The 23,753-nt window shown below is 45.0% G+C and overlaps 1 protein-coding gene across 3 annotated transcripts in view; it reads left to right on the top strand.

The window, feature by feature from the left end:
• PRKACB (protein kinase cAMP-activated catalytic subunit beta) overlaps positions 1-23,753 on the top strand; it is a 212,319-nt gene that overhangs the window by 176,129 nt on the left and 12,437 nt on the right. For all 3 annotated transcript variants that reach the window (XM_082265317.1, XM_082265316.1, XM_082265318.1), the window contains exons 7-8: positions 10,142-10,237; positions 18,805-18,927. In XM_082265317.1, the coding sequence (XP_082121443.1) occupies positions 10,142-10,237; positions 18,805-18,927 (219 nt within the window). The remainder of the gene's footprint in view (positions 1-10,141; positions 10,238-18,804; positions 18,928-23,753) is intronic.

The raw sequence follows: 23,753 nt of genomic DNA, 5'->3' as shown, positions 1-23,753 counted from the left end.
CCTAGATACCTTGCTGGGATCTTAGGTCCTGGCAAGAAATTTTTTTCTAAAAGGATTTTTGGACAGCTTTTTTTTTTCTCCAGTGTTCCTGTGAGATCTTCAAGCAAGAAAGCTGAACTGGGCGACGGGCTGGATGTTGAGATCCGGTGGTCACCCCAGTTCAGCCTACGAGCGCGTGCAGGCCATAGCTCCGCGCTGGGTCGGCCGCGACAAAGTCCCATTAAAGGACTGAACCCGCGAGTTAAACGTCTCGCTGAAACGCCAAAGACCATGAGTCACGGCGTCCGTATCGGTCGACAGCCCTCCCGCCCCGGTGGAGAGGGGTACTGTCAGGAGTTGGTGCCCGCCTGGTTCCGGTATGGTGAGTAGTATGTTCCCCCTTTTTTCCCTGACGGGTTTTGTGGTGAACGCGGGCCCCTCTCTGTATGGTAAGAAAGAGTTTCTTTCTATCCTATAACATGTCACAAATCCTCCTACTTTGAGTGTGATTTTATGTGTGCAAAAAGCCAGGAGGCTTGGTTTGGGAGCTAACAATCTATTGTATACATGTTTTAAAGATGTAATCTGTGGCATTCTGGGAATCTTATGGGTTAAGTATAAGCTACCTACCAGTCAGAAGCCATGGACATGTAGACTGCCTTCCAAGTCAGATCTCCAGCTAATAGCAGGCCTCCCGAACGGCCATGCGGTCCGCCAGGGCCGGTACCGCCAACCACGCCATATCCCCATGCAGAGAGAGTGTTGTGTGCCTGCAGCACACCGCTAGTCAGCACAGGCCGCCGCCATTTTTTTTGCTGGATCGCACGAGCCGCCATTTTGGCGTAGCCTCGCGTCTCCAGCATGGGGGCGGCCATGTTTGAGGTGATTCTACACCTCGTGGAGCTTGGGGGAGGCGCCGGAAGGCGTGCAGAGGGGCGGAGCCGCCTCCTTTCTTCCTGGGCAGCCAGCCAAAAGACTTCCTGTTTGTCTAGGACAGCGCTGTAAGCTGTTGCAGTTCAACTCTGAACATCAAGTGGTGAGCCTGGGGGTCTATCTCTCTCTCTCTCGATCGATAGGGATCCCTAGCAGGTAACACTAAGGGGTTTTTTTTGTGGCGCTGAGGGTCAAAAAAAAAAAAAAAAAAAAAGTTTTTTCTTTACTTTGAATTATATCATCCAGGAAGTAACTGGAGTTATTATGGACCCTGCCACACATATTCCCCCACCTGTTTCCCTCGAGGGGGCCTCGGGACCCGCCGGTGCACAGAGTATAGAGTCATTTACAGCTATTATGGAGTCTATGGTGGCTCGGGTGGAGGCGGCCTGTCAGGGACGGGGGTCAAGGAAGCGACCCCCGCCTACCCCTATACTATCTGACACCTCTGACTCTGATTCAGAGATGGTCACTGCAGTTGCAGGTTCCTCTGCAAGGGCTGTTATCCCAGGTAAAGCCCCCTCAGACAGTGAGGAGGACGCTTCTTCTCCTGCTATAATTCAGGAAGAAGCATTGGTGGACGCACTAGTTGTGGCAGTGCAAGAAACCTTAAAACTTGAGGCTTTACCGGCAGAGGCAACTGAAACAGAAAGGCCTTTTGGGACTAATAAGCCCATCAAGACGGCGAAGGCTTTTCCTGTACCTAAATGTTTTGGTAATCAGATTAAAGGAGAATGGGAGCATTCTAAACGTACCTTTACTATTTCCAAGCGTATTGCTAGACGCTATCCGTTTGAGGAATCCATCATTAAGAAATGGACGGTACCACCAGTCGTGGATCCGCCTATTTCCAGGCTGAATAAAGCCACGGTTATTCCAGTGGAGGACACTTCGTCCTTTAAGGATCCGGTGGATCGAAAGATAGAAGCGGAGTCCCGCACTATCTTTTCTCTGATAGGGTCAGCATTTAGACCAGTAATTGTTATTGGTCTAGTTTCCCAGACACTTACAGAATGGGCGAAAATGGTACGCCAAGATCTTAGGGGAAAAGATATTCCCCAGGAGACATCTGATTTGATAGAACAGATCATACAAGGGCTACGGTTTATCTGTGACGCAGTCTTGGACACTACTCCCTTGTTAGGGCATGCATCTAAGTTAGCAGTGATCCTCAGACGTGTGCTGTGGTTAAAATGCTGGTCAGCTGACCTAGGTTCCAAAAAGACTTTGACCAATCTCCCTTTCCAGGGGAATCGTCTATTTGGAGCCAACCTAGATGAAATCATTAAGGATGCCACCGGGGGCAAGAGTACTTTTTTGCCACAGGCTGCTAAAGCTAAGGGACCTCGCAACAAGCGAGGACCTTTCTTTACCGCCCATAAAGGGCGCCCGGCTGGTACTCCCGGGAAAGGCAAGACTCCAGGAGGGTTCAAGAAGGGCTGGTCGGACAAGCAGAGGACCAACCCAGCCAAACCCGAAGTAAAGGAGTACACAGCCTGAAGGTGCGCCCCCACCCGATTTCAGGGTGGGGGGACGTTTTCACCGGTATTCAGGACATTAGATCGAGCATCAACCACTACTACCGGTGCGATTCTTCCCTTCCAACATTTAAGTACAGGAAGCGGTAGTTACCGTTCCCTGTATAGATCTTTTCCTTTACCTTTTCCTAAGATTAGTCCCGATACCTCACAGGAATCGGATCTGATTGACCAGATAGGCCAAGCAGCCTCTAGTCGGGTGACTTCGGTCCCTGAGGTTCAACCAGAAAAGATCACCTTGCCTGATAACTATCAGGTATCTGATAAATGTGTGGGAACAGAAAACGACCAGACTTTCTCGGATGGTCGGGGCCAGATAGCTCTAGGGACGCCTGGTTCTGATCCAATCAGCGCCAGTGGTCCTAGAAATTCTAGGCTGGCCTCTTCAAGCCGGCCTGGCCGACTTGGACATGTTAGTCGCAGACGTTCCGTGGGGACTTCGTCTCAGGGAGTGTCTGTAGTCTCAAGGACCTATTTACCTTCGTGCTTTACAGTCGCTGGTTTTAATGGCCTGGCCATTGAGACCCAAGTACTGAAGGACAGAGGTTTGTCTACTTCAGTCATTCCTACCCTTATTAAAGCAAGGAAAGCGACTTCCAGCAAAGTCTATTATCACACATGGAAGACTTATATTGCGTGGTGCGAATCTTTAGGATTTCCTCCACGTACCTATTCGGTGTCTCGAATATTGGCCTTTTTGCAACAAGGGGTTGAGCAGAAGCTAGCCTTGAGCACCATCAAGGGTCAAGTTTCAGCATTAGCAATCTTCTTTCAGAAACCTTTAGCTACCAAATCCTTGGTGCGGAATTTCATCCAGGGGGTGCGGCACCTGGCTCCTCCAGTCCGCGCGCCCTTACCGCCCTGGGATCTTAATTTGGTTTTGTCGGTACTACAGAAACCTCCCTTTGAAAACATCAGGGAGATTCCCTTGCTTACTTTATCCCAGAAGGTGGTCTTCTTGGTGGCTATTACTTCTGCTCGCAGGGTGTCAGAACTGGCTGCATTATCATGCCAGTCCCCATACCTAGTGATTCATAGGGATAAGGTAGTACTTCATCCTAAGCCATCTTTTCTTCCTAAGGTGGTTTCAGATTTTCATCTGAATGAAGATATTGTACTACCTTCCTTGTGTCCTCAGCCCAAGCATCATCGGGAACATGCGTTGCATTCCTTGGATGTGGTTCGGGCAATCAGGGTATACCTGAAAGCTACGGAATCATTCCGTAAGACGGATTCACTTTTTGTGATCACGGATGGCCCCAGAAAGGGTTTGCCTGCATCTGCCGCGACCATTGCCAAATGGATTAGACAAACGGTGGTACAGGCTTATTCTATTAAGGGTCAGAGTCCTCCGTTCCCTGTTAGGGCGCACTCCACTCGAGCGCTCAGTACTTCCTGGGCCTTTCGCCATCAGGCGTCAGTGGTCCAGGTATGTAAGGCGGCCACTTGGTCGTCGGTGCATACCTTTACTAAATTCTATAAAATTGATGTGACGGCATCGGCGGATGCCTCATTTGGCCGCAAGGTTTTGCAGGCCGCAATTTGAGGAGACCGGTGGTCTACCTCGAGGGTTTTTTTCTGTTTGAAAAATTTTTTTGTTGAGTCTCATCATTAAGGATGAGCATTGTAAACTTCTAGTTGGCACCGGTTGGGCCTTCTAGATTGGGATTTGATTTCCATTTTCCCACCCCTCAGTTGTGATACTGCTCTGGGACGTCCCGAAGGTGGTGTATCACCGAGGACTACGTCTGTCGATGAGCGCTAGAGAAAAATGGATTTTTGTAAAATCTTACCGTAAAATCCTTTTCTCTTAGCTCATCGACAGACGTAGTCCCCGCCCCTCTGTTTTGGAGTTGGGTTGGGTTAAATTCTCTAAGCACTGCTTTTTCACATAACTGATTTGCTGAGGCAGAGAGAGAGAGGATATACCCTCTGGGACTGCCCCTAGGGTGTGGCCAGAGCTTTTTAATTTCCTGTCTAGTCCTGCTCCTGCGGAGGTAACATAACCCGAAGGTGGTGTATCACCGAGGACTACGTCTGTCGATGAGCTAAGAGAAAAGGATTTTACGGTAAGATTTTACAAAAATCCATTTTTTGAGCTTCATGAAATCTGCCATCTACTGTTCTGGCAGTGGTAATTTTTATAATAGTAACGAGTAACTATGCAGCACAAAAAAAAAAATATTGGAGTAGAAGTATCGAAATCATCGAAAAAATGTAGTGAAGTAAAAGTAGAAGTAGGAGAAAAAAATTCTACTTTAGGAAAGTACAGATACCGCATTTCCGTACTTAAGTACAGTACATAAGTAGTTACTATACATCTCTGGTTGCGTGTTCCACCCCTATTTAGGGTGGAACATGTAACCTGTTCCAGCAGCTGCAGCCTCTCCCCTTCCTCCCCAGTGACAGTGGGCGCCCTGAGAAGATGTCCGCCTGCTGTCACTGGGGAGGAAAATGTTTGAAAATAACTTGGCCCACGTCATTCATTTGCAGTCTTTTGTGAATGGGAAACTACAAGTTCTTAGAGCTTTTGCGGTTGTCAGCTTGAAGTTTCAATGATCTACATGCTGAGCACTCTGGTAGTTCATTGTGTTTTCCTGTGAGTGTGTTTCTCCTGTATGAGGTATGAGCTGACAGATACTCTAGTAAGTCTGCAGGAGTTCTGCATGGCACCCACTATCTTCTGATCGCGGGTACAATGCTTTCCAGGCTACAAGTAAAAAAAGAATAACAAATTAACATTTTTCTCATTCGTTCATTGATGGACACAGCTTCAGATCTTCATAATCATTGGGTTATACTGCCCCATACAGGAGTATAACACTAGGCAGAAAGTCTGGCTATGCCCATGGGGGTATACTCCCTCTCTCTGCTATAGGTTTTTTTTTCTGCCTAGTCAGAAGTAAGGACCTAGTTCTGCACTTGTGACTTTAGCGTCTTAAAGTGGCTCTTTTGATGTCTGAGCGGGCTTCTAGAAAAAGACCCAGACTGTCTCAGTCTTCTTATTCTGAGCTAGATATGGTTGCCATGGACAGAGTGTACCCCTGATGGGTCTCAGTCCCCCCCCCCCCCCCAGGTCGGCCAGAGAACGCGCAGTAACAGCTGTGCTTCTAGTTCTGTTAAGGATGCACTGCTTCTAGGGGATGAGCCCACCCGCCGGGTAAGCGGTCCTCCTTTGGGACCCGCAGAACCCAGGAAGCGGCTCAGGTATTTCCCTGGCCCGCTGAGTTTCACAAAACGATGAACGAACAATGGCGCAATTTACAGCGCACTTTTGTGGTACCTATGCGGTTTCCAAGGACCGATCCTAAATACTGGTTTACAGGCACTGGCTTTGACAGCTTGGCTGTTGAATGCAAGGTGCTAAAGGATAGAGGTTTTTCTGAGTCAGTGATTCCTACACTGTTAAAAGTTAGGAAATCCTACTTCTAAGATGATCTACCATTGCACATGGAAGACGTACATTGCGTGCTGTGAGTCTCTTGGGGTTCATCCTCGCTCCTTCTCGGTGGCTCGGATCTTGACCTTCCTTCAATGTGGGGTTGAACAGAAATTAGCCTTGAGTACTGTCAAGGGCCAGGTGTCTGCTTTGCCGGTCTTTTTCCACACTCCCTGGTGTGTACCTTTCTTTAGGGTGTCCGACATTTGGTTCCTCCAGTGTGGGCTCCGTTGCCGCCTTGGGACCTCAGTTTGGTGCTTTCGGTCCTCCAGAAGCCTCCCTTTGAGAATTTTCAGGGGATATTCCCCTGCTTACGCTGTCCCAGAAGGTGGCCTTTTTGGTGGCTATCACCCCTGCGCGCAGGGTGTCGGAGCTGGTGGGGCTATCCTGTCATTCACCTTACCTGGTGATTCACAGAGATGAGGTGGTTCTTCGCCCTGTTCCGTCGTTCCTTCCAAAGGTTGTCTGATTTTCATTTGACTGAAGAAATTTTGTTGCCTTCCCTGTGTTCCAAGTCTAAACAGCTGAAGGAAATTGCCTTACATGCCTTGGATGTGTCCTGGGCAATCAGGGTGTGTACCTGGCAGCTACAGAGTCTTTTAGAAAGTCACTCTATTGTGCTCGCTGATGGTCCTCGTAAAAGGGTTTTCTGCTTCCTCTGCGATCATTTCCAGATGAATCAGACAGATGGTGGTTCAGGTCTTTTCCATCAAGGGTCAGGTTCCTCCTTTCCCTGTCAAGGCGCACTCTATTAGAGCGCCTAGTGCTCCAATAGAGTGCGCCTTTCTGTTGTCATGTGTCAGTGACACAGATTTGCAAGGTGGCTACCTGGTCGTTGGTGCACACTTTTACAAAGTTTTTATAAAGTGGATGTGTTAGCATCTGCGGATGCTTCTTTTGGCCACAAGGTTTTGCAGGCTGCTGTTTTTAGATGACCTGATCCTCTTTGAGGGTGTATTGTTTATCAGGTGAGCTCCAGTTGTTTATGGTAGAGCTCTGTGATACCTGATTAGCTTTGTTTAGCCTTGTTTTTTTTTCTAATATCCCCCCCTTATGTTTAACACTGCTTTGGGACGTCCCAATGGTTAAGAAGAAAGGAGCTGTGTCCATCAATGAACAAAAGAGAAAATTGGATTTTTGACTTACCGTAAAATCCGTTTTCCTGATGTTCGTTGACGGACACAGCACCCACCCCTCTGTGGAGTTGACTTTCTTCTGACACATCTTGTAACAAAACTGAGTGCCTATAGCTGAGAGTGGGTGTATACCATACCCCCTGGGACTGCCCATAGGCGTAGTCAAGCTTTTTCCTGCCTAGTGTCATTCTCCTGTAGAGGGCAGTATAACATAATGATTAAGAAGAATCAGGAGCTGTGTCCGTCAATTAACATCAGAGAAATAGATTTTACAGCAAGTCAAAAATCCAATTTTTTACCTGCAAAAAGTAGATGTGCATTTTATTCTTTTCTAAAAAAAAAAAAAAAAGGATAACTTCTACATCCAAGAGGCCATGTCAGGTTTAAAAAAACAAAAAAGATCAAGGATTAAGTTTCCTGCAAATAGAAGAGACCGAATGCCTTTGTCCAGTTCCATCCTACGACCTGTACGTCATTATAGTATTCAAATATTACGTAGGGGTCAAAGGAAGGAACTATGTTGCTGAAGAGACCACAAGAAGTGTCGAATGCCAAAAAGACTGACAGAGGCTGCAGCACTGGAAAAGATGAGATGTAGAGACATGGGCCATCGTAGAGGGAAGCTTATTGACTCTATTGTAAGGACCTTTCTTGAGATTCCCCCCTCTACCCACCTCCCAGTATTGCCCCTTTGGGTCTGTATTTCCTAAAATATTTTGTAGTGCTAAGTAATTTGTATAGAATTTGTTAATGATCAGATAGGCAATAAAATGACCGCCCCCAGGAACAATAGACTCCCAGCAGCCAGCAACAATAGACCCCTCACTCAACAGATCCTTCCCAGCAAAGATTGTCCCCCAGCAACATAGGATAGATTCCCCAGCAGCCAACAACCCCTTATTACATACATTCAGTGCTGGAGGTGCCAGAGTTGTGTTCCCACTGAAAGAAAGCCATTTTGTAAAGAGGAGAGGTAGTTCCTTCTACTAGCTCTAGGGAAATAAGGGGAACTTGGGGAAATGTAGTGTATTTTTAGTGAGAACAAATTATAACATTATTATGATAATTGTAGTGTAGCATTTGATTTTCATGTTTGCTGTATGGTATTTTAACATAGTTCTGAACCTAAAAAGCTGTTCTGTTTTTTTTTTTTTTTTTTTTTTTACCCTAATGCATTCTCTGCATTAAGGTAAAAAACATTTTTAATAGCCGCTCCCCCCAACCCCTCTCCTTAAAAAGCAGCTTTTCTCCCCTCTCTCCTCTCTCACAGGCTTGGCTGAGAGCAACGGGAGCCATTGCCTCCCTGTACTGTCAGTTAAATACTGTAAGGAGGGAGCTGGGGGCAGGGTCGAGCTGCACTGTGCCTGTAAATGCACACACGCGACTCAGGATCAAGCCCTCACGAGTGCCCCATAGCAAGCAACTTGCTATGGGGACACTTGGACAAGAGGGGGAACCAAGACCGATGGCGGGGAGACCTCAGAAGAGGGTGTTCGGGGCTGCTCTGTGCAATACTAATAGGTATAATGTTTATTTTTGAAAAGTAAATAGTTTGGTGCGCTAAATGTAAAAGTTAACACTGGTGAAGTGATATAAACCACAACTATAACACCTGTGAAAGTGACAAACAAGTGAACGTTGTGAATGTAATCATAAAACAAATGTAAAATGTATAGATAAATATATAAAGATATATATGAAAGTCCCCCTATAGGGTGATGTGGTAAAAGTATTAACAATTCCAAGCACTGGACATGAATGTGTTAAATTCTTAATCCATATAATCAAAACACACAAAAGTGGTACACCCAAACCAAAGTAATGGTGCACAGAAACCCTCTCATGGGGTCTAGTGAAGTCCGCAAAAATGTCCCATAACACAATAACCAAAATCCTAAAGTTCTCAGTAAACAACATTTTGTGATCTTCAAGTGATGAGGTGAGGTCCCGTGATAAATATTCACAACCAAACGTGTTGGATATATGCACGTGAATCCCACCACCTAAACGGCTTGCTTCTTACCAGCAGAGATATTTAATAAGGGCAAAAACCACAGCCAATCTCCCGAGTGATGGTTCCCTGTGCATCGCATACCAGCTCATTATTTGTTTCTCTTTCAGGTTGAAAAAAAAAAGATTGGGGTTTACAACCTCCTTTAAGTGTAAGGCTAAGTTCACATTTAGGCGTTTTGGGGCGTTTTTCTGCTCTAGGATCAGCTCAAAAAACGCCCAACAAGACCAATCCTATTCATTTCAATGGCCCCTGTTCACATCTGAGCGTTTTGATGTTTTAAGCAAAACCCCCAACGCTCAAAGTACATGAGCTTCTTTTTGGGCAGATTACAGGCGTTTTTATTTTTTTCCATTGGTCAAAAATGCCTGCACAAAAACGCCTGTAAAATGCCTTTAAAAATGCCCATAAAAACACCTGAAAAAACGCCTTTAAATAGCAACGCCAAGATGTGAACGTAGCCTTAGACTTCCAAATTTTTATTTAACAAAGCTTTTATCTGCCTTTCTTTCCAGAAGGACAGCGCCATTTTTGCTTTGGCACTATCCATATTCATTTGCTTCTGCCTGGACTGAGAATGGTGGCTCAGAGATGGCAATCCTGTAAATCTAGTCCTTGTGCAGTTCTATGCTGTGTCCGCAAATGTCTGTCACAGATCGGTCCCTACTGCAGCCTCACACCTTGTGACTTGCTACATCATTACTATGTACAATCTAATTAGTGGAGAAGGGAGGATTAAGAAATGCTTCTTCCTGACTGCAGCCTGGTCATTGGACTGAAGGTCAAGGATGGCTTTTTGATAAAAAAAATGTAACTTTTTATATATATATATATATATATATATATATATATATATATATATATATATATATATATATATATATATATATACTGTAGCTGTATATTGCCACATGTCAGAAATGTATTAAAAGACTTATTATTTAAAAATATATTAAAAGTAAAGTTACTGAAAGGTCCACATTGTAGTGAAAAGCATAGAGTAGTTGATGTATTCATTGCCAATTTTGTGGCTACCTGCAATTCTCCCATGATTCTGCTTACAGATTTCCCAGTTACAAGAATGACACTTGTCCTCTTTTTTCAGGTCACAGACTTTGGGTTTGCCAAGAGAGTAAAGGGAAGAACTTGGACGTTATGTGGGACCCCAGAGTACCTGGCACCAGAAATAATTTTGAGCAAGGTTAGTGAGCTCTGTACCAAGTTAGCTTGCTTTTCTAGTGTGAACAGGTGTAAAATCAATGTGATTTTTATCATACTGCTTCAGATCATTGACTTTTAAATATCACACAGTGTTTGATGTTAGATGCATGACCTCTGATACAGAAGATAAATTTAATACACATTGCACCCAATAGCTAATGCTTTATTCCCAACTTATTTTCAGCTTTTAAAGCCTAAGGCTCCATGTACACGGGACGCTGGAAATGGCCGTTTAGGAGCAGTTGGGCGTTTTTTTTTTTTTTTTTTTTTTGAAGCCCCTGAACGCATCTACATTTTATCTTATCTGTCCATGTACACCAGGTCGATTGCGGGCTGTTGCGTTCAGGGACTTTTTTTAGAACGCAATTATTTGCGTTCGAATGTGTGTTTCCCGGCGTTTCAAACGCAAAAACGCGACCGAACGCGACCAAACGCGATGACCCACGTTTGGCGTTCGCGTTTTTCCATTTTAAAGGGGAATAATTTTTTTGTCCTCTAGGAACGGTTCTAAACGCAAACGCCCGCTAAACGCGGGTACAGACGCGACCGAACGGACGTTTCAAACGTCCTAAAAATTCCAGCATTCAAAGGGACTTTTAACAACGTCCCGTGTACATGGACCCTAACTTTAGGCCAAAATTTTTTATTTTGATAGCTCCTGGAAGGGTTTAGAAACTCGGTCCTCATATAGGGGAGATTTACCTTACTTCCTGTGACCACTGTATTGTAATTGGGGAGGATTTCCCCAGTGGGGTCACAGATCCAATGTTTGTGTCTCTGAGTAGAAGGTAATGGAAGTATCTCTAAAGATGTTCTAGTGACAGCTTACCACTTGAAGACCAGGCCCTTTTTGTTTACAAGTTTAGGGGCTCTATCACACGGGCTTTCCGTCTGAAAGGTCCGCTGCGGGACTTTTTTTTTTTTTTTTCACGGAGCGGATGACATTTCTGTCATCCGCTCCGTAGGTCCGCATATCATCCCATCCGTTTGCGGATGATATGCGGACCTAATGTAAGTCTATGGGGGATTGCGGATGTCAGCGGATGACACCGCTGACATCCGATTTTCCTTCCTTTCCGTTTTTTGAACGGAACAAAAATAGGATTTTTTCTGTTCCAAAAAACGGAACAGAACTGACAGGAGGAAAATCGGATGTCAGCGGATGGTATTCCGCTGACATCCGCAATGCCATAGACTTACATTATGTCCGCAAATCATCCGCAAAAAAATAGGATGATTTGCGGACATACGGAGCGCCCGTGTGAAAGGGCCCTAAATCAATATTTTTTTTTACTAAAAAATTATTTAAAACCCCAAACATTTTGTATATATCATTTTTATTTTTTTATTTTTTTTTTTTTTTACCAGAGACCCTAGGCTAAGGAACAAAATGGGGATCATTACAATTTTTTGTCACATGGTATTTGCAAAGCATTTGTCAAACACTATTTCTTTGGAAACCATACGCTTTAATGAATAGAAAAAAACAAAACCCAATATATACCAATTTCTTTGTAAACTATGAAAGCTGATGTTAAGCTGAGTAAATAGATACCTGGCATGTCATGCTTTAAAAATGCGAGTGCTCGTGGAATGACGTCAAATACGTTAATTTTCTTTTTGATCACTTTTATACTTATTACAAGGAATGTAAGCATCCCTTGTAATAAGGATGTGACTGGTCCTCTTCTTGGGGAGATCTGGGGTCAAAAAGACCCCAACTTTCTTCACCTTTTAAAAGCAAAAGATCAGAAAAAATTGTTGGAAAAAAAAAATCGTTTACTTCTATCCTGGACCAAAGACAATCTGGTGTTTGTTCACGTCTGTGACCAACCGAACGGCACCGTCGGATCGTTTCTCAGGTGCACCAGTGAAACCGGTAAGCCCGAGAAACGTACAAGCAGCGAGAGGGTTGGACCTCCCCTCCTCTTGCCTCGGAAAGCGATCCAGTGGCTAATAAGCCTCTCAAATCTCTTTCCTGTAAAAGCCAGCTGGCGGCTGAAAATTTAAAAAAAAAAAAGGGGGGGGGCTTATGGCTGACAACTTTAGCCATAACCCTGGTAAACCACTTGCAAACTGCAACGTGTGCATATATATATATATGTATATATATATATATAGCGTTTGGCAAGTGGTCAAAATGTTGTCTTTACCCATACTCTGTCAAAGTGACAGTTGTCACTAGTACGATTTGGGTTAGCCTACAACCCCTATTCCAAGAAAATTGTGATGCTGTAAAATCTACATAAAAACAATACAACGATTTGCGAGTCTCATCAACTCATATTTTATTCACAATAGAAAACATGTTTAAACTGAGAAAATGTGTTTTCTTTTTCTTTTTTTTTTGAAGCCATCCTAACGGCTAATTAGTTGCTGGATTGCTTTCACCCCCCCAACCCCTCCCAACAATACCTCTCCAGGTTCTCCATCCCGCAGGAGAAACCGGAACTAAAGCCATCAGTTCCACCAGCTTACCATGAAGCTTTTCAAAGGTCCCCGATCGGCTCTATTGTATAGGAAACCAGAAGCGACTTGTACTTGTTTTTCCCGGTTGTAAACCACACCGATCTTGGTGTGATCAGAGGCTTTTAGGGGCAGAAGAGGCATCTGGGGTCTAATAGCTCCCAGATCTCTCCATAAATAGTACCTGTCACTGCCTATTGCTGTCGTAAAGGATGTTTACATTCCTTGTGACAGAAAAAAAAAGTAATAGAAAAGAATTAAAAGAAACTGTAAAAAATAATAAAAAAAATAGAAAAAATTGAAAGCGGCCTGTCTTCCTGTGCTTGTTCACAAACGCACACATTGGTTCCCGCACCTATACGCAAACAGCGAACGCACCACACGTGAGGTATTGCCGCAAAAGTCAGCGCGAGAGCAATAATTCTAGCACCAGACTTCCTGTTTAACTCTCTACTGGTAACCTGTAAGGCCCCTTTCACATTTGTGCGACTTCAAAGTAGCGCAATTTTACCGCGATTTTGATGCAAGTTTGACTGGGCTTGAATGTCTTTGGCCTTAAAACGCTTCAAAATCGTGCCAAAGTAGTGCAGGGACTACTTTGAAGTCGGTGCGACTTCAAGTCGCTCAGATATAAATGGTACTCATTGGAAATAATGGAGAATGACTTGTCATGCGATTTTGCAGTCCCAAATCGCATGACAAGTCGCACAACTGTGAAAGGGTCCTAAAGGCTTTTAAAGCTTCACCCATGGAGATTTTTACATAGTTTAGTGTCATTCGGCAAGCATGTGCAATTTAAAAAGCCTGACATGTTTGGTATCTATTTACTCTCTATAACACCATTTTTGCATTCTACCAAAACGTTGCTATCATATTCAAAAATAAAAATTGGACAAGGAGCAGATCCAATATATGACCAAGCCAAAGGGCTGGAAGGGTACACCGATCGCAGCCTGCCAAGAGTGTGGGACTTTGAAAGCATAGATAAGGTGGTAAGAATAATTTATCAAGGACCATGATGTATTAAAATAGATTTTATTCCAAATATAATTATGATCAACTATGAGACCATGGAAGAACAGACCTGTACATAACATTTCATTTCAAAATAATATGAGTAAATCACAAAAAGTAGTCGTATGGATCATATAGGTCCTACATGTTTCGCCGGGGGGTAAAGACCCTCCACATTGGCTTCTTCAGGGATCCAAACCATATAATCATGCTATCATATTGTGTTGGTCTGCATTAAGATTCATTAAAGTGTATATTTTCTCCTAAAAATGTTGCAATCGAAAATCCGCGCAAATACCGTGTGGCATAAAAATTGCAATACCCAACAGTTTTTCTCTTGGGCCTCTGCTAAAATATATATATATATATATATATATATATGTGTGTGTGTATGTATGTTTTTATTTTTTCTTGCAGATGAAGCTAATTTTCCATGTAAACAAAAAGTGTCAGAAGAGACCAGGTCCTAAAATGGTTCTTACCTGCAGTAACTCCAGCTTCCTTTAATAACCTAGTCCCCTTGCAGTTGTTTGCATCTGAGGACTGCTGCGTGAGAGCAGCGGTCTTTCTTCAGAAATCCCAGAAACTCTCTGCTTAGTTATTAACGGTTCTTGAATCTGCAGGGAGCATGAACATTGCTATAGCTCTAAATTGGGATGGTTTTAAGGGTGTTTTGAGCTGCTATAGTAAAAAAATTAATGATAACGCTATCACACTTAAAGGGTTACTAAACCCAGGACCCTGCATTCACTAGATCTGGTCTCCCACAGTACACCGAACATGGAAATGCAATTATTTTAGTAAATATAAATTTCCTATATACCTTTTCTCATCAGCAGTATATAGCAGTCTTGTGAATTCTTTTTGTCAGCTGAGCACTAGTTAAAGCTTGGAGGAGTTTTCATACTGCACTGAGCTTTCCTATCAGGATGTAGGACCCCCTGACCCTCTGTCTGGACAGTGCTGATTGGCCCTGTGCTGATCACATGCACCCTCCCAAAAAAAAAAAAAAAAAAAAATCTCTAGCAATACACACCAAACTGAGCATGTGCAGCTTGACTCCAAAGGCTTTGTCTTATCCGGACATGTTCTGGAGTCAGTGAAAGAGGAGGATCTGTGCATACAGGATCAAGCAGCCTTTTTACACAATACAGAGGATTAACCCCTTAGGTTCCACAGTGAGTATAACAAGCATGCTTTATGGCATATACAGACTGAGTTTACTGTTGTGGGTTTAGTAACACTTTAAATAAATAGATTCCTCCATCTACACAAACAAGGTGGATGGAGAAATCCCCCCTGCCAGGACCCTCCACTGTCAGAATACACCGATCAATGGATGCAGCCACTGATCAAGAAAAATATCCTTTTATCCCTTAAATTTGTCCCTTTGAAAGAAATAGATCGACTTCTTTCAGAGGGACCTTGCTGAACCGGCAGAATTATGATCACTGTATGGCCAGCTTTAGACTTTAAAGCCTTTAACATTTTACTTGCACCCTTATTGTATTCATAGCATAACAGCAATGACAGAGTGGAGTAGAACTCCCTCGGGGACTAGTTCTATCCAGCTGAGTTGATTGTTTTAAAAAAGCTGGATGCATTCCTAAATGCACAGAATACAACTGACTATTACCATTTATAAGTAATAACACCAGACATTGTTTGAATATCCCATCGCCTTAGGGGATCAGGAAGGACATTTTTTTTCCCCCTGGTTGAACAATTTGCTCCATGTTCTGTAAGGGTTTTTGCCTTTCTCTAAAATCGATCAACTCCAGGTACGGGGTTCTGTTTATGCAGGTTTTCCATTTATATCTACCTTTATTACTCTTTTTTTTTTTTTTTTTTTTTTTCTTTTGGTGGAACTTGCTGCATTTTTGTTTCTTTATTTTTTTCTCACCCAGACTAACCATGTAACAATGTAATTTTCCCTGAGACGTCAAATGGGCTTTAAATTAGACCTTGCCTGAAAAAGATAAAAACATTGCATCACATTGCCCACTGTAAAATAAATTTAAAGCAGATCACCTCCACCTCTTTTTATCAGCATTTTCTTTGCATGCTGATGTGAAATCGTCAAACCTTTACTTACCTTTTTGTTACATCCACTTCCTTGTTCCCCTGAAGGCACTTGGATGACAGCCCTGACTGCACTGAGATGCCCCTGGGAAGTCAACATCACTAGGGGTTTTAGAGAGATCTTGTACCAAAGCTGTGAGATTTTGCAGTATTCTCATACTACACACATGCAAGATGAGCTGCATAACATCACATGCTTTTCTCCTGTGCATTGTATGACATTTTAAGATCTTTTGTTTAAAAACAAAACTCTTGCACGATCTTGAAGAAAGGCTTTTTTTTTTTTTTAATTTTAAAAAATCCATGTCGTGCTTCATGTCGCACGTGTGCTGTACACCAAATTTTCTAAATGGTGGTGCAGGGGCACCCAGAAAGATATTCAATAAGAAAGAAAAGCAGTGTGGACTAAGATAATTGTACTTGTTTATATACACACTGTATATTGATATTCATGCTTTTTTCTGTAGAGGGGGGGGGGGTCCTCTTTAAATTCTTTAAATGTTTTACATTCTTATTTATGATGTTTCAAAGCCTAACTCAACCCAGTTTTTGCTTCTGTGGCAAGTTATGTTTTCATGACAGTACATAGATCTATTTTGTGTATCGGTCCTATATTGTGTAAGGTCATCAATGCCCCACCTCTGCAGAACTTCGTATCCTGGAAGTGCCACTAGTTCTCCACCTCTGCAGAACTCCGTATCCTGGAAGTGCCACTAGTTCCCCACCTCTGCAGAACTCCGTATCCTGGAAGTGCCACTAGTTCCCCACCTCTGCAGAACTCCGTATCCTGGAAGTGCCACTAGTTCCCCACCTCTGCAGAACTCCGTATCCTGGAAGTGCCACTAGGACCGCATTAAAGGATACGTTTATCTTTTGAAACACGTTACATGTTCCCACCCATATTTATGGTGGATCATGTCCCTGCTCCGACAGCCAGTTTGCCACATTGTTACCTTGGTGTGACAGCAATCGGGATATCTTCTCCCCACACCCACTATCACTTTTTGAATATAACGTGGCAGTGCAGGGCTCCACCCACATGGCCACGTCATTCATTCACAGTTTCCTGTGAATTAATCAACTACAACTACCATTGTACGGAAGAACGGCTTGTAGTTCTGAATAAACTGGGAGGGGGCTGATGAGCACGCTAGTAGTTCATTCACAACCCCAGCAGCTTGTAAATAGTCGCCCTGTATGCAGGTATGTGCAGAAAACTGCAGCGCTTGTCTGCAGATGCCAGACGTTGCACCCCTGGTCCACGGATTACGGATGCAATGCTTTCCAGGCTCTTGCAGGAAAAAATAGTCAACAAAAGATAGAGCCAGCAACTCCAAGGTCCATATGATTTTTATTGCTACATGATAGTAAGTTAAAGAGAGCAGACAAGTTTCGTCATATAGCTTTGATCACACCAACCATTTTTTCTGCAACAATGTGTGCAAAAATTTTTTGCAAATGTGTGCTCTTTGAGGATATTCAAATGTGCTAATGCCATAAAGCATGCTGCACAGGAACTGCAGACCTTATGTGGATCAGACAGTAACACTGGAATCTCTGTTAATTGTTAATTTAACGGATATTAAGTTGCAGGGGATGTTATTTACAGATGAGAATCAATTTCAAACTGGACATTGCAGTATTACTCCAAACAACCGCTTGCATTTTACATCTCATTCATAAAATGTACCTTCAGGTACTATAAAAGTGATCACTTATTGGGAGTTTTCGGCAGCTGGCTGAAACAGTACCAAGCTTGTTTTAACCACGTGAGTTTCCGGGCTGCTTAGAAATGGCCTGTGGTTGGGAAGTGGTGAAGCAGCAGCATGACCCTGGTAGGGCCTATAGTGTTTACATGTGATGTTATTGTAATGTCTTTAAAGATATCCTGTCACCAATGTAAAAAATTGCAGGTAAAAATCAGAGATTTCAAATGCTTTCTCTTCTGCGCTGGCTTAGCTCCTTCACTTGTCATTTTCCCATAAGCTTTTCTATAGTCGCCAGCAGAAAGCAAATGGAGGAATAGTATAAAGTGTCACTTGAGTGAGACATAGGCGCGACCCGACTTTGCCGGGTGACCTGCTCGCACCGCGACCTCGGAGCGGAATGCACGGACTTCATATCATTGAAGTCTTTGCAGGTCGCTCCAGGTCGCCCCAAAGTAGCTCAGGACCCTTTTTCTAAGTCAGAGCGACTTGTATCGCTCCTATTAGAACGGGTCCTGTGCTAATCTATGGCAGGCGACTTGTCAGGCGACCAGGTCGCCTGACAAGTCACCCCAGTGTGAACCGGCTCTGACTGCTATGGGTCTCCTGGGGCTGCTTACTTCACATCCAAGATGGTGACACCCAGTAGCAGTTTCAGGACATTTGGATGTCTACTCAAGGGAGGTTTTTACCAGTAAATAACTTGCATAAAATGTGTAAAGGGGTAGTACAGCCAAAGCTCGCTTTTGGCTGACGTTACAGAGCTGGTCCAGGCTGGGGAAAGAGCGTGAGCATATGGTTGAAATCTACCCAGGAGCCTAGGCCAGCACCTGGCTTAGCCTCTCAGTGAGCCACTGAGAGGCTGAGCCAGCTGCTTATGCCCCCTCCAAAGCCCAGTGCTCCAGTGAGTGTGTGGGGGGCTGTGAGCAGTTAATGACAAGTCAAAAAGCTCTCTGCTTACTGTGCACTTTGAACTAAGTGATCCACCTTGTTTGATCGCTTGGTTCTCGCCATTAGAGCCGGTGGGAGACCGATGCTGCAGCCACCTAGGTAAGTATGATTCTAAAAAAGAAAAAAAAATGACCCGTACTTCTCTTTTAAATGCACATATCATTTTACGGGTAGATTTTTGTTGACAAGAATGATCAGTATATCATGCATTCAAACTCCAGAGCTGGCACCCTAGTGATTTTGTTGGGTCCTCCTGAGTCAAGATTGAATATTGCTGTATAGACTATGGAATGTGTTTCTATTGTATAACAATTGTCTTTCTTTTTAGGGCTATAACAAAGCAGTCGATTGGTGGGCATTAGGTGTTTTAATCTATGAAATGGCAGCTGGTTATCCTCCATTTTTTGCCGATCAGCCCATACAAATATATGAAAAAATTGTTTCAGGAAAGGTAAGTCCACATGTAGTAGACAGATTGCATTTTGTTTACCCCGATGCTGCACTGGGCGTTTGTTTTTGTTTTTTTTTTTGTTTTTAAAGACATTCAAGAAAAGTCAACTTTTGTAGATGAGCACATCCAGGTGCAGGGTCACACAATTTTCCTCACACCTTAAAATACAGAGCAGTGTTGTGCCAGTTTACAGGTCAAGCAACGAGACAGAAAAAAATAAATTCATACAAAATCTTACCCCACTCCGCCTTTTTTTAATAGTTAAAATGAGGAGACTTTATCATGGTATATCACCAGGAAGAACCCCTCCGATAGAATGGCAGGTCACATTAACATTTGCTTGCTAGGTAGTTGGCGAATAGTAAGATGTAAGCAGCTTTCTGGAAACTTCTGAGTTGGACAGTGCAGGATTCATGGACCTGGTTCTTCTAAATTGAACACTGCAAGATCCATGGACATGGTATTTTTAAATTGGACGCTGCAGGAACCATGGAGCAGTGGTCCACTTCAGCAGGGCAGTATCCATGATTCCTGCAGTGTTCACTTCACTTCACATCTCTCCCATAGCCGGCTACCTAGCAAGAGCGTTTTCAGCAACCATTAATGTTACCTAGTGTTCTGTCAGACGGATCCTTTTTGGTGATATGTACTGATGAAATCCCTTGTCCGGAAATTATTTTATTTTTTAAAATGTGTTTTATCTGCACTACCCAGAGTGCTCTGTACTGTGTTTTTTTTCTTTTGTTTTCTTTCTTTTTTAAATTGCTTGCAGAGATAAGCATCTCTGTCATTGTACCAGTGAAGCTCCATACATGTGTTTTTTTTTTTTTTTTTTTTTATGTTTTAACGGAAAATGTGTTTTTCTCTTTCGTTCATTGATGGACACAGCTCCTGTCATTCTTGACCATTGGGTTATCCTGCCCCTTACAGGAGTAGGACACTGGGCAGAAAAAACTTCTGGCTAAACACATGGGCAGTCCCAGGGGGTATACTCCTTCTTCCTGCTATAGTCACTCTCTGCTATAGATTTTTTTCTGCCTAGTCAAGAGTAAGGACCTAGTTCCTTGCTAGGATCTTTGGTCCTCGCAAAATTTTTTGATAGGAATTTTTTTACTACTGTATTTTTCCAGTGAGATCTACAATCATCTGCTGGACTGGGCGGCGCTGGATACGCTAGACCCAGTGATCACCCCATTCTGGCCAGCGAGCACATACAGACCTCAGCTCCTCGCTTGGTCGGCCGTGACCTAGCCCCACTGGATGGGGGCTGGCTCTGCGAGTTAAACGTCTCTCGAGGTTACATACATCCTGGCCTTGGCCTGAGTCGCAGAGTTCCTCCTGGCCGACAGCCCCCCCCCCATTTCGATAGAGGATGATCTGGAGCAGTGCCCACCCTGTTCCTGGTATGGTGAGTAGCTGTCCCCCCTCTACTCCTGGAGGGTTTTGAGGTGGACGTGGGCAGATTCTTCTGGTGGTTGCAGGTGCCTCTGTTGGCAGGTGGGGAGTCTGGTGGGGTCCTCTCCCTCTCTTCTGAGGATCGCTGTGTTCCTTGTGCTGGCGACCGGGTGGTGCTGCCAGCGTGGTGGGGGCTGTCCCTTAGTGTGTGACACTTTTTTTGTGGGGTCCCCCTGGTGACTCATGGAGTCTTTGGAGCATGTTTCCCCACCTGATCCCCTCTCTGAGGCTGCGGGGCCCTCGGGGTCCAATCCATCCATACATGCACTGACCACGGTCCTGAAGTCCCTTGTTTCCGGGTGGAGTCGGTCTGCGGGAGACAGGCTAGCAAAAAGCGCCCCCCATCTTCCCCTGCCTCATCTGTCTCGTCAGATCCTAAATCGATTCGGCCGCCTCGGATGTGGGTCACCCTGCTGGGTCTGCGACCACATGCCTGGAATCCTCTGATAGTGAGGATAATTCCTCCACATTTGCAATCGTGCACAAAAAGGTGCTGGTTGATACAATTAGTGCATCTGTGCGTGAGACCCTGAAGATGGAGGACGAGGGTACACTTTGGCCATCCAGAACAGCAAAGGTGTTTCCTTTCCCCACCTATTTTGACAGAATTGTCGCTAAAGAGTGGGGATGACCAAAGCGTCCCTATGGGGGGATTCAAAGCGCTTTACTAGGCGTTGCCCCTATGAGGTGTCCCTCCTTAAGAAGTGGACTGTGCCACTGGTGGTGCACCCTCCGGTTTCCAGATTAAACAAGGCAACCATGATTCTAGTGGAATAGTCCCCAGCCTTTAAGGATCCTGCTGACCGGAAAGCGAAGGATGTGGCCCGCATTATGTATACCTTAGCTTGTTCGGAAATGAGGACAGTATTTACCATTGCCCTAGTGTTGCAAACTCTGACCGAGTGGGCTAAGCTCCTACGCCGTGTCCTAGATAGAGGAAGAACAGCTTTCTCCTGCCTTTGCTGAGCTGGCGGACCAGCTTGTCCAGGGGGCGCAGTTTATCTGTGATGCCTCTTTGGACGCAGCTCCCCTGATGGCTCGCCTCTCTGTTTTGGCGGTGCTCCTTCATTTTGGCTCAAATGCTGGTCTGCGGACCAGACTCTTAAAAGGTCTTGACGATCTTCCCTTTCAAGATCATCTTTTTGGAGCTACCCTGGATGACATCATAAAAGGTCTCACAGGGGGGAAGAGTACATTTCTTCCTCAGGCTACTAAGGGCAAGGAACCTCGTTGTAGACATGGACCTTCCTTCTCGGCTCATAATTTTTTTTTTCGCCCCTGAGGGTCGACTGACAAGGGCTCGAAGCCTTCCAGGGCTTCCTCTGGTGGATCCAAGGGAACCTGGTCTGACAAGCCGAGAGCGGGCTTCTCCAGACCCACGGACAAGGCTCCTTCTGCATGAAGGTGCGCCCTCATCCATATCGGGGGTGGGGGGGAACATCTTTGCTGGTTTCCGGACCCGTGGACTTCCCTGGTGTAAAACAAGTGGGTCCACAAAGTCATTCGGTCCGGCAACGAGATCGAGTTTCGCTCTTGTCCCCCAAAAAGGTTTTTTCCTTCCAACCTGCCCCTGTTCCCAGAGCGGTTACAGGGACTGTTCCTTCAAGGGGTGATTGTCCCAGTACCGGCCTCAGAATGTTTTCAGGGTTTTCACTCAAACCTGTTCATTCTCCAGGAAAGAAAGGCAAAGTGCGTCCAATCCTGGACCTCAAGGCGCTAAACTGCTTTGTACGGGTACAGAAGTTCAGAATGGAGTCCATTTGCACGGTGGTGGCATCCCTGCGTCAGAGGGATTTCCTCGCCTCCTATACATATCAAGGGTGCCTATCTTCACATTCCAATATGTGCAAGTTGCCAGCATTTTCTCCGCTTTGCTGTGGGAGAAGAGCATTATCAGTTTGTGACGTTACCCTTTGGTATCGCCTCCGCTCCTCGGGTCTTCACAAAAGTGTTGGCTCCGGTGCGAGCCTTGCTATGCCAATGGGGGATCATGGTACTGGGCTACTTGGACGATCTTCCTCTGCTCTGGTGGAGAACCTGGAGATCACAATAAGAACTACGCGGGAGTTCGGCTGGATTCTGTATTTTTAAAAGTCTGCCCTGGTGCTGTCCACGAAGTTGGACTATTTGGCTCTGACTCTGGACTCGGCTGTAGCCAGAGTGCTCCTTCCTCTGGACAAACTCCAGAAATTGCAGGCTGCAATTAACTTCCTGTTGTCCAACAAATGGTCATCCCTCGGGACTTACTTGCAGGTGCTGGGCCTGATGGTATCTACCTTTTGAGGCCATTCTGTTTGAACCTTTCCATATGAGGTCCCTGCAATTAGAGACCAAATGGGATAAGACTCCCCAGTCTCTGGACAATCAGATACGGCTAAGTCGGGGAATGAGGGAGTCCTTGATATGGTGGCTTCGTTCTCTGTCGCTTCTGCTGGGAAAAATCCTTCCTCCCCTTGTATTGGACAGTGGTCATTAAAGATGCCAGCCTGCCTGACTGGGGAGGCATCCTCGGCAAGCAATCTGCTCAGGAGATCTGAACGCTGGAAGAACCCAGACTACCTATCAATGTCTTGGAACTCCAAGCAATCAGACTCAGAGTCATGATCGTTGGTGGACGGATCGTCTTCAGGGTTGTCCAGTGCGCATTTAATTGGGCAATGCCATGGCCATGGCTTATGTCAATCACCAAGGGGGCACAAGAAGTGCCTTGGCTGCTCTGGAGGTAGCCGGCATTCTAAGGTGGGCAGAGCGTTTTTTCCAGCCCTCTCCGCCATACACATTCCCAGGGTGGAAAATCAGCAGGCGGATTACCTAAGTCAGCAGTCGTTGGACCAAGGGGTGTGGTCCCTACATCCATAGGTGTTTCAGCAGCTGTGTCTTCGGGGGGGGGGGGGCACCCCAGGGGCACCCCAGAGGTGGATCAGTTGGCGTCTTGGCTCAACAGAAAGGTGCAGAGGTTTGTGGCTTGGTCAAGGGATCCTCTGGCAGACGCCACAGACATGCTGGTGGCCCGTGGGGTCAGTATCGGCTAATCTAAGCCTTCCCCTCCTCTCAAGCTTCTGCCCAGACTCCTATGCAGGATCGAGGCAGAAGGGATTCCAGTCATCTTAGTGGCACCGGACTGGCCTCACCGGGCCTGGTACACTGATCTAGTGCATCTGGTCACCAAGGTTCCTTGGAGGCTTCCTCTCAGGGAGTATCTGCTGTCCCATTTACCAATCTCCCATTCTTCTTTACAGTCGCTGGCTTCACAGCTTGGCTGTTAAACGCTAGGTGCTAAAGGATAGAGGTTTGTCTGAGCTGTTAATTACTACGTTGTTCAAAGCTAGGAAATCTACCTCTAGGAATATCTTCCATCGTACATGGAAGAC

The sequence above is a fragment of the Pelophylax lessonae genome (assembly GCF_965119305.1).
Source record: "Pelophylax lessonae genome assembly, chromosome: 8".
NCBI lineage: Eukaryota > Metazoa > Chordata > Amphibia > Anura > Ranidae > Pelophylax > Pelophylax lessonae.
This window is presented reverse-complemented; position numbering and strand designations above follow the sequence as displayed.